This window comes from Malaya genurostris, chromosome 3 (genome assembly GCF_030247185.1).
Source record: "Malaya genurostris strain Urasoe2022 chromosome 3, Malgen_1.1, whole genome shotgun sequence".
Taxonomy (NCBI): domain Eukaryota; kingdom Metazoa; phylum Arthropoda; class Insecta; order Diptera; family Culicidae; genus Malaya; species Malaya genurostris.
In genome coordinates, this window is record NC_080572.1 from 247,634,244 (window position 1) to 247,651,659 (window position 17,416).

General features: G+C 37.4%; 1 protein-coding gene and 1 long non-coding RNA gene across 6 annotated transcripts; one reads left to right on the plus strand and one right to left on the minus strand.

Moving 5' to 3' along the window:
• Positions 1–1,053: 1,053 nt before the first annotated feature.
• LOC131435139 (uncharacterized) lies at positions 1,054–12,802 on the minus strand. Of its 2 annotated transcripts, XR_009230451.1 has the most exons (3): positions 12,113–12,802; positions 1,152–1,640; positions 1,054–1,093 (listed from the first exon to the last, which is right to left on the minus strand). It is a non-coding gene; the product is annotated as an uncharacterized LOC131435139 (long non-coding RNA). The 2 variants fall into 2 exon arrangements; XR_009230452.1 differs by having other exon boundaries at positions 1,054–1,640; positions 12,113–12,639.
• On the plus strand, positions 10,983–16,846 carry LOC131435138 (acidic leucine-rich nuclear phosphoprotein 32 family member A). 4 transcript variants are annotated; one of them, XM_058602708.1, is made up of 7 exons: positions 10,983–11,376; positions 14,117–14,493; positions 14,561–14,643; positions 14,768–15,139; positions 15,214–15,272; positions 15,358–15,523; positions 15,597–16,846. In XM_058602708.1, the coding sequence occupies exons 1-7, from the start codon at positions 11,329–11,331 to the stop codon at positions 15,653–15,655; spliced, it is 1,164 nt and encodes a 387-aa protein (XP_058458691.1). In that variant the 5' UTR covers positions 10,983–11,328; the 3' UTR covers positions 15,656–16,846. The 4 variants fall into 4 exon arrangements, with proteins under 4 accessions (XP_058458691.1, XP_058458692.1, XP_058458694.1 ...); XM_058602709.1 differs by having other exon boundaries at positions 10,987–11,376; positions 15,217–15,272; XM_058602711.1 differs by lacking the exon at positions 14,768–15,139 and having other exon boundaries at positions 10,997–11,376; positions 15,217–15,272.
• The last annotated feature ends 570 nt before the right edge of the window (positions 16,847–17,416 follow it).

The window sequence follows — 17,416 nt, forward strand, 5'->3', positions numbered from 1 at the left end:
CGTGCGTGCATCAAATTTTGTGTTGCAAATGGATTTAAGTGTTCCGAAACGTTGAAAATGTTAGAAAAGGCCTTTGGTGAATCGTGTCTAGGAAAAACACAGGCTTACGAGTGGTATAAACGCTTCAAAGGTGGTCGTACAAGCTTGGATCATGATGAGATCCCTGGCCGCCCAACAACATCTGTTACTGAAGAAAACATTGAATCGGCGAAGCAAATCGTGTTGCAAAATCGTTCTGTACCGATTAGAGAGATTGCTGTGTTGTTGGGCATCTTATCTTATGGATGGTGCCAAAAAAGCTGAATTCCATTCAAAAACAGCGTCGTGTTGATGTGGCCAAAGAGATGATTTCCAACGCAGATAGTGACCCCACAAACGAATTTCCAGACATGACAGTCACGATCTTTTTTTGGCGCACATCTACGGTCCTCCGTAAAACTGGCACTAATGGTGATAAATTGGTTGCACTGCTGAGTTTCCATCATACATTCATTATGCAAATGTCAAACCGTGAGAACCCTTTCGATTCGGTAGCTCATTTGTATATATTGAGATTTTATGGCACACTTTGGTTGAAATGATAACAATGCAATTAATCTTGCGCTCCACCAAGCGGTGAGTGCGGTCATTTCAGAAGGTACCGGGAACGAACCACATTTTTCAAAAATATTTATAAGCACATACATGTCTTTATTATTTATCTTTGGTGACCCCACATTCATCGAATGCATCATAACTGGTGATGAGGTGTGAATATGACGTCGAAACCGCACAACAATCGACCGAATGGCGCTTCGAAGGCGAGCCGTTGTTCTAAATTTTCATCCATTATAAAAATCGCCACACAAAAATTTTTCAACTTCTTTGTATAGACGCCAAACAAAAACTAATCGTACGATATGCGTCAAAATTTGACAAAATGTGTATAAAAATGTTGCCAACGTTGAGAGAATGAAAGTTTACCGATTGAACAAGTGCGGGAATTTTAAAATGAAAATTCCGGTTCTTTTTTGATCATAAGGTATTTCTATATTCGAAGTAGATCCTAGACCATCAGTTTATGCGCATTTATTCTGTTGGATTTCATACAATACTGAAAGGGTAGTACGAATGTGCTTATATTTATTACCTCAAAGGTTCTTCCAGTTTACCTCTTTCTTCCAATGATCAATCAAAGCGATACTATGATTGACATTTCAATTACTGTTTTTTTCAAAAATATATAGCATCAACCATACCATTCGGGCAATGTCCAATAGATTAATTTCAAATTTCAACTTTTATCCAAAGCTTCGTCGTACGGATAAAGCTCACTTGCTCTTCCTGAGCTTACATCTGTGATCCTTGTCATTGGAAGCAACTCCTTTTATTGCACCCTCAGCAACCCTTCGCTACCGGATTGGCTAGTGTTTTAGTGGGTGTTTTACGTTCTCACATCGAGCAGGAGCATGTTTTTTTTTTGTCGCCCAATATGCTTTGGTTTATTTATTTTCCTAAACTTCGATACGTTAGCAGATAGCTCTTTTTCATCGACCATAATATGCATAGTACATCGTCATCAGCATGTCGTAGTCGCCAGCTTTCGTCATTGTTAGAACAGTTCAAGTCGAGCTACAGTTATGTTGGTGTTGATTTTGGTCCTAAAATTTGAGAACAGTATAAAAATAAAAGAAAACAAGTGAAGGCTTTGATAGATGCGTCGTGAATTTTGAGCTTTCCCCTTATTCGCCAGTGCTCACATCAAGTTGCATGTTATTTGCGTTATTGTTTATTCGATGGCAACATAATTTGTGTATGCGGTGGACAGCTTATCTGGAGCCGAATCATAAAGTTGTATTCAAATCTTTTGAAATAAATTTGGTTTTATTGACGTTTAAGCCGAATTTTTCAAATTGTGGTAAGTTTGTGCTATAAGGTAAGTAATAACGGAAATATCGTGTTGTAAAACATTGACTTGTAACTAGTGATATTAAAAGTTGTAATCATCTTTAAAGGTTAAGCTCGTCGAGCTTAATTCACAAACCCGTTTTATGTCCTTGTATTTTGACTACATGGCTCAGAATATAAATCCTTCTTCGTTTGTTCCCAATCGTGTTCATTTTGTGGATACTTCTAATTCTACTGTGTTTTTCGACACATCCATGAAAGAGGAAATTCGTGGAATCCCGGATCCTGTACGCCCTCAAGAGATCCCAAAAATTTTTAATAATAAATTTAAAGAAGTCGACTGTAATAAAATGTTTTACACTGACGGATCATATCTAGACGGGTCCACTGGCTTCGGTATATTCAATGTAAATTTCACCGCTTCCTATAAACTCAGTGATCCAGCTTCAGTTTACGTCGCAGAACTAGCTGCAATTCAGTATACCCTTGAGATCATTGACACTCTGCCCACAGATCACTACTTCATTGTATCGGACAGTCTCAGTTCCATTGAGGCTCTCCGTTCAGTGAAGCCTGGAAAGCACTCACCGTATTTCCTGGGGAAAATACGGGAACAATTGAGTGCTTTATCTGCAAAATCATACCAGATTACCTTGGTTTGGGTCCCCTCACATTGTTCCATACGGGGCAATGAGAGGGCGGACTCGTTAGCCAAGGTGGGCGCACTAGAAGGTGATATCTATGAAAGACCAATCTGCTTCAATGAATTTTTCAGTTGCTGTCGTCAGAAAACTCTAGCCAGCTGGCAGAATACATGGAATAGTGGAACTCTGGGACGATGGTTACACTCAATAGTCCCACAGGTATCGACGAAAGCTTGGTTCCGGGGGTTAGACGTGAGCCGAGACTTTATTCGTGTAATGTCAAGGCTCATGTCTAATCATTATATGTTCAGCGCGCATCTCCGTCGTGTGGGGCTCGCTGAGAGTGGTGTCTGCGTTTGCGGTGAGGGTTATCATGACATCGAACATGTTGTTTGGACATGTGTCGAGTATTGTGATGCCAGGTCCCAACTCATAGGTTCCCTTCGGGCCCGAGGTATACCACCCTTCGTACCAGTCCGCGACGTCTTGGCAACTCGAAATCTTCCTTATATGACTCTCATCTATAACTTCTTGAAAACTATCAATGCTCAAATTTAGTGCTCTCCCTATCTCTTTCTCGTCTACAGCTCTACCGCACTCTTCTTTACGTTGCTGGAAGTATGGCCTGTGTAAACGATGCTTCGGAGCATGTACCTGCCTTGAACTGACTGAGTTGCTGGAAGCTACCCAAAAACGTCACATCAACGTCAGAACACACCAACGAAGCATCCCAATCCAGAATAATCTCTTCATTGCTACAAGCTGAAAAACATGAAGATTCATCGAACGCAAAATGTGTCTAAAAGATGTATGCCACAAACCAATGATGTATTCAAATTTCAATTCAATACTGTGTAGGTCCCACCCTCCCTATGTCCCCTTACTAACTGGGGAGTATGCCGCCCCGTAATACGGCATCCCTTTCTCTCCCCCTAACAACAAGACAATCGGCCACGTTAAGCTAAAGCAAATGAGCCTAATAAAAATTTTATTTGAAAAAAAAAAAAAAAAAATCTTTAAAGGTTCAGCAAGTTAAAACCATTTGTATAGGATTTTGGGAATATCCGTTCTTCATTACAACAGATAAGCTGTACTTTCAGATTGTGCAAGCCTGAAATACTGATACAGAATCATTCCAAGAACAAATGCTGTAACTCAGCCGAATATAGTTGGGTCGGGGTAGTTTTATTTTTTTTTCTGGTTTATACGCGAGCAACACCATTTCATGTATTATGGTTCTTAACTAGATTAGAAGATCATAAACAGAATAATTGGTAATTAAACTGAATGGATAAAAACGTGCCATTTATGTATTTTTGAATTTGTAATTGAAATAAAACAAATAGTTTGGCAATTGTTTATGAGCTGAATTATGTGTACGATTTTTGAGTATGGGAACTCGTGTAAAAAGAATTCTCAAATAGGATAAAATGTAAAAGCATCTCTAACAAATTCATTTGTTAGGATATAAGGAACATGTTTTAATATCGATCAAAGCCATTAATTCCACATACTGAATAGAAAATAAATTCCAATACGGCATTTTTAACTAAACTAGTAATTCACTGAAAGTAAATTATATGAAAAGGCTTTGACATTTCGCATTCTCTGTAGAGTTGTCTCTACCAGGTGGTAAATGAAAACCATTATCAAGATTATGTCTACACGTATAGTGTTCATCTGTTAATACTATTCGTTAGATTTACACTTGCATTAGACTTAAACAATATAATGCTTTAGGTGGATCTATGCTAGCCCTTACTTGTGTATGTGACCGTCACTCACCTCAGAGATAATTTGCCAACACTAGCAAAAACATCACAGTATGCAAAGAAGTTCACAAGCGCCATTCGAGCTTGATCGAGTTTACACTCATCTGTTTTTACGGTTCGTACACCTATCCATAAATAGGCTCTCAGAAGCTCACATTGGAAGCTGTAAGTCGGTTTCTTGACATACTCATACAATAGAATTGTGACCATACAGAAAGCGCCGAACATAGCAATTTATAGAGATGTCCGAGAAATATGACTTTTAATCGTACGGATTTCGAGTAGAAATATTTTTCAAATTTCTAAATCTCGTCATTTTTTTTGTAGCATCTTCTCATAAATTTAGTTGACACCTGTATCAGGATTTTCGCTGTTCAATTTTTATCTTCATAATTATAAACTTTTAGTTTTGATGAAATCCGCTTAATTGAAAAAGCTCCTTGTCTTTGAAATCTATTCTCCACGATTCCACTGAAGGAATCAGTTCCTTTTTTTTACACAATCTTCCTTGTTACAGGAGCTTGCTAAATAGCTATTATGATAAGTTTTATTTGAAATAACTACTGTTTTATACGCGGGTTTTGCCACTAAAAACGCATATTTCAGCAAATTGAAGACTTTATTAGGTCGAAAGATGATTGAGATATCTCCGAGCGTGTGACAAGAACAGTGCATAGTGCACTCGGCATTTGTCCCAGAGTTGGCGGTGCATAGGGCACTGGTCTTACAAACCAGTTGTCATATGTTTGAGCCCCGATGTGGAAGGATTCTTATGCTGTGAACCATTTCGCGGTTAATTTGAACTTTTGGTTGAAATCTGGGACTTGAGTGGTTATTTTGTGTCGAGTAGTTAAATTTAACTAAAACTGAGGCCCATTTCAAAATTTGACGGACGGTAAGTTATTTGGGTTTATTTTCCACTGGAAATAATTTCAACAAAAGAAATAATATTAGAATTTGCAATTCAAGATTTTCGTCAGTGTCAGTGTCGGAAAAGCTCTCGAGCAGGTTTATTTTTGACAACATCAAATTAACCGCTCGAGTGTCAGATGTCAACCAAAAGTTAAACTAACCCGCGAAATGGTTCACAGCCTTAGTGTCAGTAGAACCCTAGCACATGTCATGTAATTGTCCTTTACGCTATGAATCGGCAGCAAAATCTGTTGAAACAGAATTAATTAAAATGTGAACTTGTTATTGGTGTACGGTTTGTAAAAGAATGTCCCATATCAGTCGTCCAGGGTAAAATTCAATTTGACCAATCACAGAATAAATACCCAGTAAAAACAGAACATTGACAAGTTTGGTGTGATTCTCAATCGATGGGAAAAAATTAGACGTACTGATCATCAAACACAAATTTTTTGCGATTTCAACAAATAATTACCGGATTAATTGGATAAGGTCAAGACAAATTACAGGTCTCTGTTCACTTTCTCTTCGATTATTACGGTCCTGGCGGCAATTCTTTCATTTAGCACATTACATAGAACAATGAATAAATTCATCAACTTTCGATCTGCATTGGAGGATTTATTGCGAAATTCTGGAATATGTCGTAATAATTGAAAAAGAAAGTAAACAAAAAGAAACTGTCATTCGTACTTCAAACCTTTTCAATGTTCATAGAGAGATTAATTCTTCGAAACAACATATAAGGGGCAATTTTCAATCTTAATAAAATGTACATTTTTCTTTACAGTCGTTGAGCGGAATTTCAAAAGAAAATAAAAGAAAAGAAATAGTTTGTTTTAACATTTTTCTAAACAATTTGATGTTTTTTACTTGGAGATTCATCAAGCAGTAGCGGAGGAAACTGCTGTAATGTCTTTTTTCCTGAGATTGTAAGTAGAACTTCAATTAAACTACATCAGCTACGGTACGGTTTGTAAAAGAATGTCCCATATCAGTCGTCCAGGGTAAAGTTCAATTTGGCCAATCACAGAATAAATACCCAGCAAAAACAGAACATTGACAAGTTTGGTGTGATTCTCAATCAATGTGAAAAAATTAGACGTACTGATCATCAAACATAATATTTGTCTTATTTCAAGAATTAATTACCGGATTAATTGAAAAAGGTCAAGGCAAATTACAGTTCTCTGTTCACTTTCTCTTTCGGTTATTACGGTCCTAGCGGCAGTTCTTTCATTTAGCACTTTACATAGAACAATGAATAAATTCATCAACTTTCGATCTACATTGGAGGATTTATTGCGAAATACTGCAATATGCCGTAATAATTGAAAAAAAAGAAACTGCCATTCGTACTTGAAACCTTTTCAATGCTCATCGAGAGATTAATTCTTCGAAACAACATATTAATGGTCAATTTTTAATCTTAGAAAAATGGACATTGTTGCAAAACGCAAGAGCATTTTTCTTAACAGTCGTTGAGCGGAAATTCAAAAGAAAAATATCAGTTTGCTTGGAAAATTTTTCTAAACAAACTGATGTTTTGTCGTGAATACGACTTACTTTACTATGGGGCGCCTTTTCAAAATTTACCCTCTGAGAGAGTGATAAGTTTTTGATCGTGAATATCTTCTGTTGTATCTAATGAATCAACATAATTCTTGCAACATGCCATCGGAAATATGATCACAATCTTATGATAAAATTTTCAGTTGTGTGACATAATCTTAAATAGTTCAAAATTAAACTTTTCTTAAATGTTTGGTACAAACGAGTGTCAAAGAGGATAATTCATATGGCGCGTTTGCCTTTCTCGTATTTTGGAAGCTCATAGCTCAGTGATCTGTAGAAGGATTTATATAATCTAACTACCAATAGTATCGAAAATTTTCAACTTGAACGTGTATTGCAACAACATTGAAGTTTTTCAATAGTATACTATTGAAAAACCTGTTTGATTTAACCCATGACAGCACCAGCCAATCAGAACGCGAGATGTCTGCATCTATACAAGAGCATCCATATAAAAGTTGAGTGCTTCATTTTTCCTACCATTTGCTGAGCATCTGTTCCCGAAACAAGACACACGAGAGCAACATCGTGGACCTGTCGTCTCACTGTTTCCCGTTCTGCGTACAGGAAAGGAATTCTGAAAGGCAGCCGAAAACTCCAGCAAATTCAAATAGCACTTTTAAGTGCTAAAAATAATCATAAAGAATTAGTTGAATTTTATCGCTTTCCTACCATTTTCCGAGCAACTGTTGCCGAAACAAGGCACACACGAGAAGTTAAATTAATTTGCACCGTCACCAACACATTCAATTACGAACGGCAATGCGAAAGAGGAAGTGATGATGTTGAATACATCTTTATACTAGTACACAAATATGCCGTGCGAAAGAGTTGCCACGTACAGATCAATATGTATTTTTTTTGTCGTGAATTCTTTAGTATGGGGCGCTTTTTGATCATGATATCTAACACATTCAATTACGACAGGACAGTAACGCTGTCTCGCAATACGAAACAGAAAATTTTGATTTAGAAACATCTTTATACTAGTATACTTTATACAAATTATTAGAACAAATGTTTTCACTTGATTTGCGCATTATACTTTCTAGGCGTTTCAGAACTGGCTAAATTTAAAGCAATCCTAAATATTTCTTTATCACAGTTATGTGGTCGTCCTGAAAAGGACGGGGTTTTCAACTCCTCGTCGTTACGGATGGACAGCTGCAGATGGCGAGGGATGATTTTCGTTTTCTTGTTGTCGCGGGCAGCATTACCAGCCAATTCCAACACTTCGGCAGCCAAGTACTCCATCACTGTCGCCAGATAGACCGGTGCACCGGCACCGACACGCTCTGCGTAGTTTCCCTTCCGGAGCAGACGATGGAGATTTTGCCAACTGGGAACTGCATACCAGCACGGTTCGAGCGGGACTTTGCCTTGCCCTTAATTGTTCCTCCTGTGTGCGTGTTTCCGCGTGAAAATTCCACAAGAAGCTGTTAACCGTTAGACAGCCAGTTCAATATTACTGACTGCCGCTCTACTAACTCTCTCTTTTATATCGTCTCACTGTTTCCCGTTCTGTGAAGGGGAGGTCCGTACACCGCTACCAGTATAAATTGAAATGTGATGTGAGAAATAGCGTCATTTGAGTTAAAGCAGCTACTCTGTACGTACCGTCAGAACGATGGCACCGTAAACAGGTAGAAAAGCAGATTTGTACCGTCACTAACACATTCAATTACGAACGGCAATGCGAAAGCGAATGTTGAACACATTTTTATACTAGTATGGGACCGTGTAAAAATATGCCATGCGAAGCAGGGTTGCCATATAAACAGGTTAATCTCTTTTATTATTATTATTATTATTATGATTATTATTATTATTTTTATTATTATTATTATTATTATTATTACTATCATTATTATTATTAGAATAACTCTTGCATACCGAAGATCGTCGATACATTTCAGACCAGCCCATTGCAATTGTCTCGTACTGAAATTTCGAGAAGAATCAGATATCTTCGAACTTTGTAGCATCAATAAAAATAAACTACAAATTTGTCGTACCTAGCCTGCTATATTAGCAAATTATAAAAGAATTGTTTCAAGTTTGGAATATATAGTTGTAGAATAGTAGCTGTTTAATGTAACTAATCTGTATTTTAATGTAGGTGCATCGCTTCAAACTCTATTAGTGAAAAAGAGGAAAGCTTGCACAATTCATACAATCAATCAACTAACTGATATTCGGAAAAGTGATGGGAGCGTATCAGTTTTTTCGTATTCACGACATCCAGTTATGTCTCTGACATTACCCACCCACCTTTTTTTTTTGAAGATTCATCAAGCAGTAGCGGATAAAACTGTTGTAATGTCTGTTTTTCTAAGATTGTAAGTAGAATTTTAATTACTCTACATCAGCTTGGCTGAACATTGTACATATAATACGGTAGAAAATTATGCAGTTGAAAATTTTATATGGGAGATTGATAATAAAACTTAAACTGAAGCAAAGTCGTTTTAGTTTTATTTATTTAAACAGCTATACTGACAAATTGAAAACTGGTGTACGGTGCCGTTCGGGTTTTTTTTTTGCTATTTTTGAAACAGGTTGCCAGTATTTTTTGTTTTCACATTAAAATTTTAAAACTAACATTAAAGTCCATATGTTCGAACCAATTAATGCGTGTTAAGCAAGTGAAATTCCTTCAGTTGAACAAAACGAAGTGACATTCTCGTTCAATTCTTTAAGGAGTTCAAAGCAATTGATTTCACTAAGGACAGCAACACAGTGCACATAACGGCAGCGTATATTATTTTTTCTTCTGTTAGAGTTAATAAAATAAACTTGCTTAGGATACGTTTGTCTCAATTTGAATTATTTTTTAACTTTCTCATATAAAAAGGCATATGTAATCACTTGAAAATTTCACTAGAAAAAATATGACCAGAGAGTGTCATATGCCATTCGACTCAGTTCATCGAGCTGAGCAAAGTCTGTGTATATGTATGTATGTATGCAAGTGTACGTGTCAAATAATCTTACTAGGTTTCTTACAAAATTAGGTTCAAATTTTATCAGGATCCGACGTGTGTTAAAAATGGTATACCGTTACTTAAAGCGGCGAATCAACGAAAGGAATACAAAATTTTAAATCGGCCTTAAAAACTACTCCAATGGGTAGTCATTATCAGTAGACGGCCAAAACAAATCGATTCCGGCTACCTTGTTTCTAAATTCCGTAAGCACCGAAAATAGTGTTCATATTTTACCAAATGAATCTCAAACTTTTCTCAGCAATGGTTTGACAGATTTTCACAAACGATTCGATTTCGGTTCCGGAATTAGAGAGTGTTAAAAATTATATACCGTCACTTAAAGCAACGAATCAAAATAACGAAAAAAGTCATTATCAGTAGACGGCCAAACAAACCGGCTGGCTATTCTTTCAAGAATCGAAAAAAATACAGTATTATATATAAGAGTATGATTAATAGGGGAAGACGTCATTCCACTTGGTTTTTAGTATTATTGTCTATCTCACATATACAATGATGAGCTGCTGAACATGCTGTTTAAGCTGGGAAAACAGATATGCATTTCCCAAGTAACCATATGCATTATATCATTGGACATTTACAACTCTCTTTTTACATTGTTAATGTATAATTACACTAATCCTACATACTTTAAAGCAATGTGCATTAAATTTGCATTCAAAACGTAACTGGACATTATTTTACAAAAACCTTCCGCCGTGCTATATATCGACATTCAATACTATATTTTGGAGCAACGAAACTTTAATATAAACTATAAGAATAAAAACCCTATAAGAGTCTAATAATCGCCCTTTTCAGCTTTATAATAGCATTGTAAAAACGCTGCATTTAATCAAATTTTCCGCGAGTTTCCAAAGCTGAAATGATGTAAAGTTATAATGCGTCGTGATTACTTGAATTCAGCATTGCGATTGATTGGTTTAATTCAGCCCATATGAAAAATATACAAATTCTTATATTTAAATTAAAAAAAAAAAAGAAGCTTCAACATTCATTCGGCAGTCTACCATTTTATTATTTTAAATAACAAAAATTCTTTTGTGACAACAATCCAAACACTATTCAATTCTATCATGAACCTTTTGTTTATATTCTCTTGGCCAGCAGCATATAGAAACCTCTCTCACACACACAACTGCAGTCTAAAAGTGAGAACCGAGTGTACGGAAAAAAGTCGATCAAAAGTGCTGATCGAAAAAATTAATCAAACGTTTGCTTGCTTTGGTTGTGCTGTGCGGTCATCCAACACAACGCGAAAAGTAGTGAAAAAGAGTGCTCATCGAGTGGAGTTGCAAGCCAGTACGAAAAAGGGAATTAATATTAGAGGTAGGCGGAATTTAACTGAACAGGCGAAGTGTCCCGAAGGAGAACAAAAGGATTGATCCGATATTCCTGCGGTTTCCGCCCGGAAAGAGTCAGTGTGCGCCTGTTGATTTTTTTTTCAACCCCCATTCCGGAACTGAGTGCAATTAGTTTCTGCGACTGCTGTTAAGAAAAAAATTTGGAAGGAAACCGCTACACAAAACAATGGAGAAAAGAATAGCGCTAGAAAAACGCGGACGCCCCGATGAACAGGTAAGTGCAGTCAAGATTCCCGACGTAATTTCACCTGATTTGGGTAATGATATCGTGTGATGAAAGTTGTTTCCTCCTGGGTCCAACCTTTTCCGGCAGCCCGTCTCGGTTCCCTTTCTCGTTCGCGTCGCTTAATCGATGTGTGTGTAGCAGGCGGGCACGCATATTCGCAAAAACAGAAAACCGCGAGGATGCGTTTTTCCTTTGATTTATATTTAAATTCAAAAGATGTGACCAATGCTAAATCGAACAATAGTAGCCATTTTTTCCAATAATACATGGGCCCATACGTGTTAACTGTAATGTAATGAATGCCATATGACAGTTGCCTTGCAAAGTAACGCCTTTAAATTGCGGTCATTTAATCCATTAAAATCTAGTCCAAAATATGGCCACGCTGATTGCTCATAGATTGCAACTTTTTTTTAAGTGGACTTAGAAAACAAATTTCGAAAATGAAATCAGTTAGTAGCAAACCGAATTAAATCAATAACCACATTCTTGTACACGCAAGTAAGTAAAAGTAGAAAGAAGATTCCCATCACTGCAGATTAGGTAAAGTAGAAATTAGACATTTTATCGAGTCGAAAACTAAAAATCACATTGGTTCGTGCATCTTGCAAGAAATAGTGATCGCAATCATTAAAGTCGTCGCATGTTTACGTTATTCTCAATTCTTTATCAGCGAAAAATTTCGCGCTTCGTACATCGATTTATCGAGCAAATTTGAACACACCATTTGGACTCGTTTGTGGGTTCCAAGAAAGCCGTATGCTTCGAAAGATCAGGTCCCAGCTCACTCATGTCCAGTTTTGATGACTGTCGATCACAGACAAACACAAAATTGGCTAAAATCATAAATTAATCATTCATCAAAATGAGAAAAATCAGCCGCCATATTGCTAAAGAAAAAAAACGCGACACATATCGGCACCTTGGCTGAGAGCCGGACCGAGGCTACCAGCACTAGAAAAGAGGGTGCAAACACCGACTTTTATTACGACGTTTCGTAATCGCGAAGCTTGTTCGTCGATGAATAACATATCCTATAGTGTCCGTGCGTATGAATGAGTGGCACCTATTTCGGGCACTCAACCTGAAAGCTACACATTGCACACACTCAGCGCACTGTCCACAATGCTTGGACATAGCACTCACATTGTCAGTCGCCGCCATCTTGCTTTTTCACTCGGGCAGCAGTGAAAAATTTTCACTTTTGGCACTCGTTTTTCAGGCACTTTTCCTCGGTCACAAGGGCCCCGTTGGGCACCAAACGATCGATCGCGCTGAAACGCATCGATTAAGGGCTCCTGGGGCACGCTTCCGCTCGGAAAATGACACCGATTACGACATCTGCACCTGCCATGCCAGCAAACAGTGCTGCTTGATCGAGTGAACGCTCAAACGCGACTACTGCCGAATGCTGATGGTGTTGGTCTGGTCTCTTGGGTGAGTGCGAGTAACCAGCATCTCGTGATCCGTCGCTCACGCGGGCGAACGTTTATGTGTTGGTGTAAAATGTTCTCTTCGTGAGTAGTGATGGCTGTCGCGAAGCGGTTCATAGACGTGAAAAATGTAAACACGGCTGTAGTTGATCGATTTTTCTATGCTGAATGTTTATGTTTCAATGCTATCGGTACAGTTACTTTCGAGTAACTCGCCTTTCGCGGTTGCCATGCCGTCTCGGAACTACAATTCCGATCAACAATCAGAATTACGCAATTTGCCCCTACGACGGTATTTGTCACATAGGTTGTATTTTCAAGGTCTTTCCGGTTCTAAATAATATGTACGATGCAATCATTCCAGGAGACCTGCGTTGTGTTGGTTCTCATCGACTCGCAAACAAATCGATCAACTCGCGGACAGGGTTGCCACATTTAAATCTGCATTTTTTAGAAGAAAAATCTGTAAATCTGTATCGGGAGCTCAAAAACCTGTATTGAAAATCTGTATATAGAAGTGATAAGAAATCGAAGCACAACGGAATGAAAAAGTCTTTACAACCCAAATTTAAAAAAAAACCAAAACTTTTCTTAGTCTGAATTTTATGATTTTGTAGTTGAAAAAACGCTGGAAGTTGTTTTTGCTTTGGAGCCTTTCGTAATAATGATTTGACGAAAAACTTTCAAAATCCAATCTGAATGTGAAACTTAATCTGATTGATCAATTGGTAATCTTTCTTCTTTACTACCTTACGTTATGGCCATCTTTTCATCTTATCAGAAGCAATTTTTGAAAGCATAAGCAATTTTTAATCCACGCTGTCAAAAATCTGTACAAATCTGTATTTTTTGCCAAAAATCTGTAATCTGCATATACAGAATCTTGGTCACAAATTTATTTGAAAAATCTGTAAAATGCAGATTAATCTGCATATGTGGCAACCCTGCTCGCGGAATGTATTCTCTGCCAAAAAAAAACACACTCACACTACCGTCAATCAGATGTTATTTATGTTGCCATGATAGAGATATGGACACCTCACAGCAACAAAACACCCGCGAAATCATTGTGCTGGGTGACCGATTAATGGTCGTTATGGATGAGTTCTGTTCGAAAGAGGTCGAAGTCTTCCATCATCGGGCATGATGAGTGCGAAAACGAAAAAGTAATTTCAAATGCCAAAATGTATGAACTTCATTTTTTCGAACTAATTTGATTCTGACTAAATCATATAAACGTGGTGCATTTAACTTAACAATATATTAACGTATCAAATTTACAAATTTTCGCACAGATCACCGAACTCATCCTGGACAACTGCCGCAGTACCAATATCGAAGGCCTTACCGACAGTTTCAAAGCACTGGAAGTTCTCAGTCTCATTAACGTTGGTTTGGTTTCACTGAAAAGTTTCCCGAAGTTGCCGAACCTGCGCAAGCTGGAATTGTCCGATAACCGAATTTCGAATGGGCTGAGTAATCTTACCGGAAGTCCCAAACTTACACATTTAAATCTGTCCGGCAACCGGATTAAGGACTTCGATGAATTGAAACCGCTGAAGGAACTCGAGAACCTAGAGGTGTTGGATCTATTTAACAATGAAGTCACCACAACCGACGATTATCGGGATAAGATCTTCGAGCTGATTCCATCGCTGAAGTACTTGGATGGGTAAATGAAGAAAATGAGTTGATGGTCAAATCCGGTTTTTTATTCATACTTTCCGTTTTTTTTTCAGATTCGACAAAGAAGACACCGAAGCACCATCAGATGAGGAAGACGAAGTCAACGGTGGCCTTGAGGAGGAAGAAGACGAAGAAGGTTAGTATGACAAAATTGAAAACCAAATTTGGTTAAAAATAACAAAAAAAAACAACGCTCACGACTCTCGAATACTTATTAAATACGATCAGAAGATCACCTCTCAATCGAGAAAACATTGCAGACAACGCATGTTTCTCGATCAACGGAATCGAATTCGACCTGGACGAGCTGGAACGGTTCGAAAGTCGACTGAGAGAGAAAAGATCCAAGGACCAAACAACCGCTAATCGGCAAGTCGTTAATGGCTTGGAATGCCAATTCGATCGAATGGAACTCAATCCGAGTGACGGTGAAAATGTCACTGTTCCCAAATCGGAGATCAAAGATGACATCGATCTTTTGTATGAAGAAATTCAGCAGAAAAACGATCAGCAACATGTGGAACGATCCGTTGACCGATCATCACTGGGATCACTTCTGTTGGCTTTTCTTTCGTTGCTAGCCTTTATCAATCAGATCTGCTATGCCCTGCGTAGCCAGCAACCGATTGAGCGTTGGTTTTCCAGTCGAATTAGGTTGAATTACGTGTACTGAAGTTTTGTAACATATGTTTTTGTTTCTTTTCAGAAGATCTGGATTCTTCCGATTATGATGAGGACGAAGAGAATGACATTTCGTTGGCTGAGGTGCGTTTCAACTTTTTGTCTGAATTGAAACCATACAATCAATGTAATAAATGAAATTAATTTCCACTTCCTATTCGGCAACCAGGTGTACAATGAAAACCTCGAGGAGGATGGTTCCGATTGGAACGAGGAAGACGGTGAGGTCGACGATGATATCGATGAGCCCACTGATGAAGACGAGGATGACGGTGAGGGTGAAGACGAAACCGAAGGTCAAGCAACCGGTGGGAAAGTCGTTTCCGATGCCGAAGGTAAGGGTCCATTACTACTGATGAGGTCGAAGATTTTCCTGTTCACTTTCTTCTTTTAACCTATTTTTTGCAGCCGACGACTCGGCAGAGGCAAGGGGAAAGAAGCGAAAACATGATGGCAACGATGGTTAGGCGCGCGCGCTCTTCTTTTGGAAACCCACTTTACTTTAATTATGGATAAACTGTATTGATAAGTTACGATTGTAAGAATACAAAATAACAAAAAAATGCAAAAGATGAAACAAACCCAGATAAAAACCGTATGAAAGAATTCAATACAAATTTACAATAAATCAAGCGCAGCGTACATCCAACAAAGACAGGAGAAAAACACAGTTGATCTACGCACTCACCCAGAATAAAACAAGCAAAAATTCTTGTAAGGAAAGAACACGACAAGATTATACAGGAAGTCTGTTTCGATTGCGATTTTTACGCAGTTGGCCAGATGTAGTATGAAGACAGCTGAGATTTTTTTTTTGTTTCGAATGGAACCCCAATCCATCACGACTAGAGAGAGAGAGACACAGCTGATACATAGTCAGACTTTATTTTCACTGAAATTAACTTTCTGCTGAGTTGTCTTTGCATTTTAACACAGCAGAACAGTATCTATAACATAAATCAAAGAAAAAAAAACAATTATCCAAATGATGGTAGGACATTGTGTTGCGCCTTTGAACAAATCATTTCTCCTAATAATATAAAAAAATGACCTTTGAATAAACAAAATGATATGAATACAAGCAAAACAAAGAAAAGAAAAAATAGAAACGGAATCATCGTTTGTTAGATGTTAACTTATAAAGTGATTGAGTCTCTTTTGTAAGGAGATTGTTTTATTAGACATGTAACATACCATTCTTTTGTTTCAATCCATACATTTGACCTTGTACCCTTGCTCCCTCGCGGGATCAAAACAGTCAATCAACTAGTTTTCTCCACACACACACCTACTGTACATTGTTTCTCGTTCAAAGAAATGTACCTAAGTTATATAAAAAGTCAATCTGTACAATTTGGCTATAAAGAGCGATGTTTTATTTTAAAGATTTTGCATTAAATTTCTTATGCGTATTTTTTTCCAAATCGGTAAACCCAAAAAGAAAACATTGAAAGTAGATATATACAGAATAGAAGTCAGTGCTATATGTAATGGGGAAGGTTTACACGGCAACAACAAAAAAAACAGTAAAATGGAAAAAAATGAGTAAAAAATCAACAATCTGCCGAGTCAGAAGTCGATAATGATGACATAAAAACAAGCAAAATTTATAAAATTAACTGAAAGTATTTGTTTAAATAAAAAATAATTAAAAATGATCTTTCGTTTGTTTCGAATAAAAAGGAGAGTTTCCCCTAATCAAACCGTCCCCTAGAAATGAACACCACTATTTTGTATTTCGTTCGAATCGAAATATTTGGATCGAATGTAAAATTTTCATCGAGCAATAATTTTTCATACAAAAACGTGTTTAATCCACCTAGCAGTGAGATGATACCTTTTCCTATCAATCTATTAGAGCAATTCCAGAAATGCTTAGCAGATCATCAGACTCGACCTTCTCCGATTTGAATGAAACTTTGCACATGGCTTCAGTTTGGCAAACCATAACCGATGGAGAGGTCAATCCGACTCATGACTGGTTTTTAAAAAGGGGGTATATATTTTTGTATTTCACCAAAATTGCCTTTTTCAAATCGTTGTAACTCGGAAACCGTTAGTTGTACAAAAATGGCGTTCAGGAAGAAGCAGGGAATTGATTGGGTCCTCTAAAAAATATACACTGAAATTTTTTTTTTGATTTTTCTTCTCAATAATTACAAAATCCGAAAAATTGAAGTAAAAAATATCAGGGTTTTAATTTTTTTTATAATCACCCTCATTCTTGT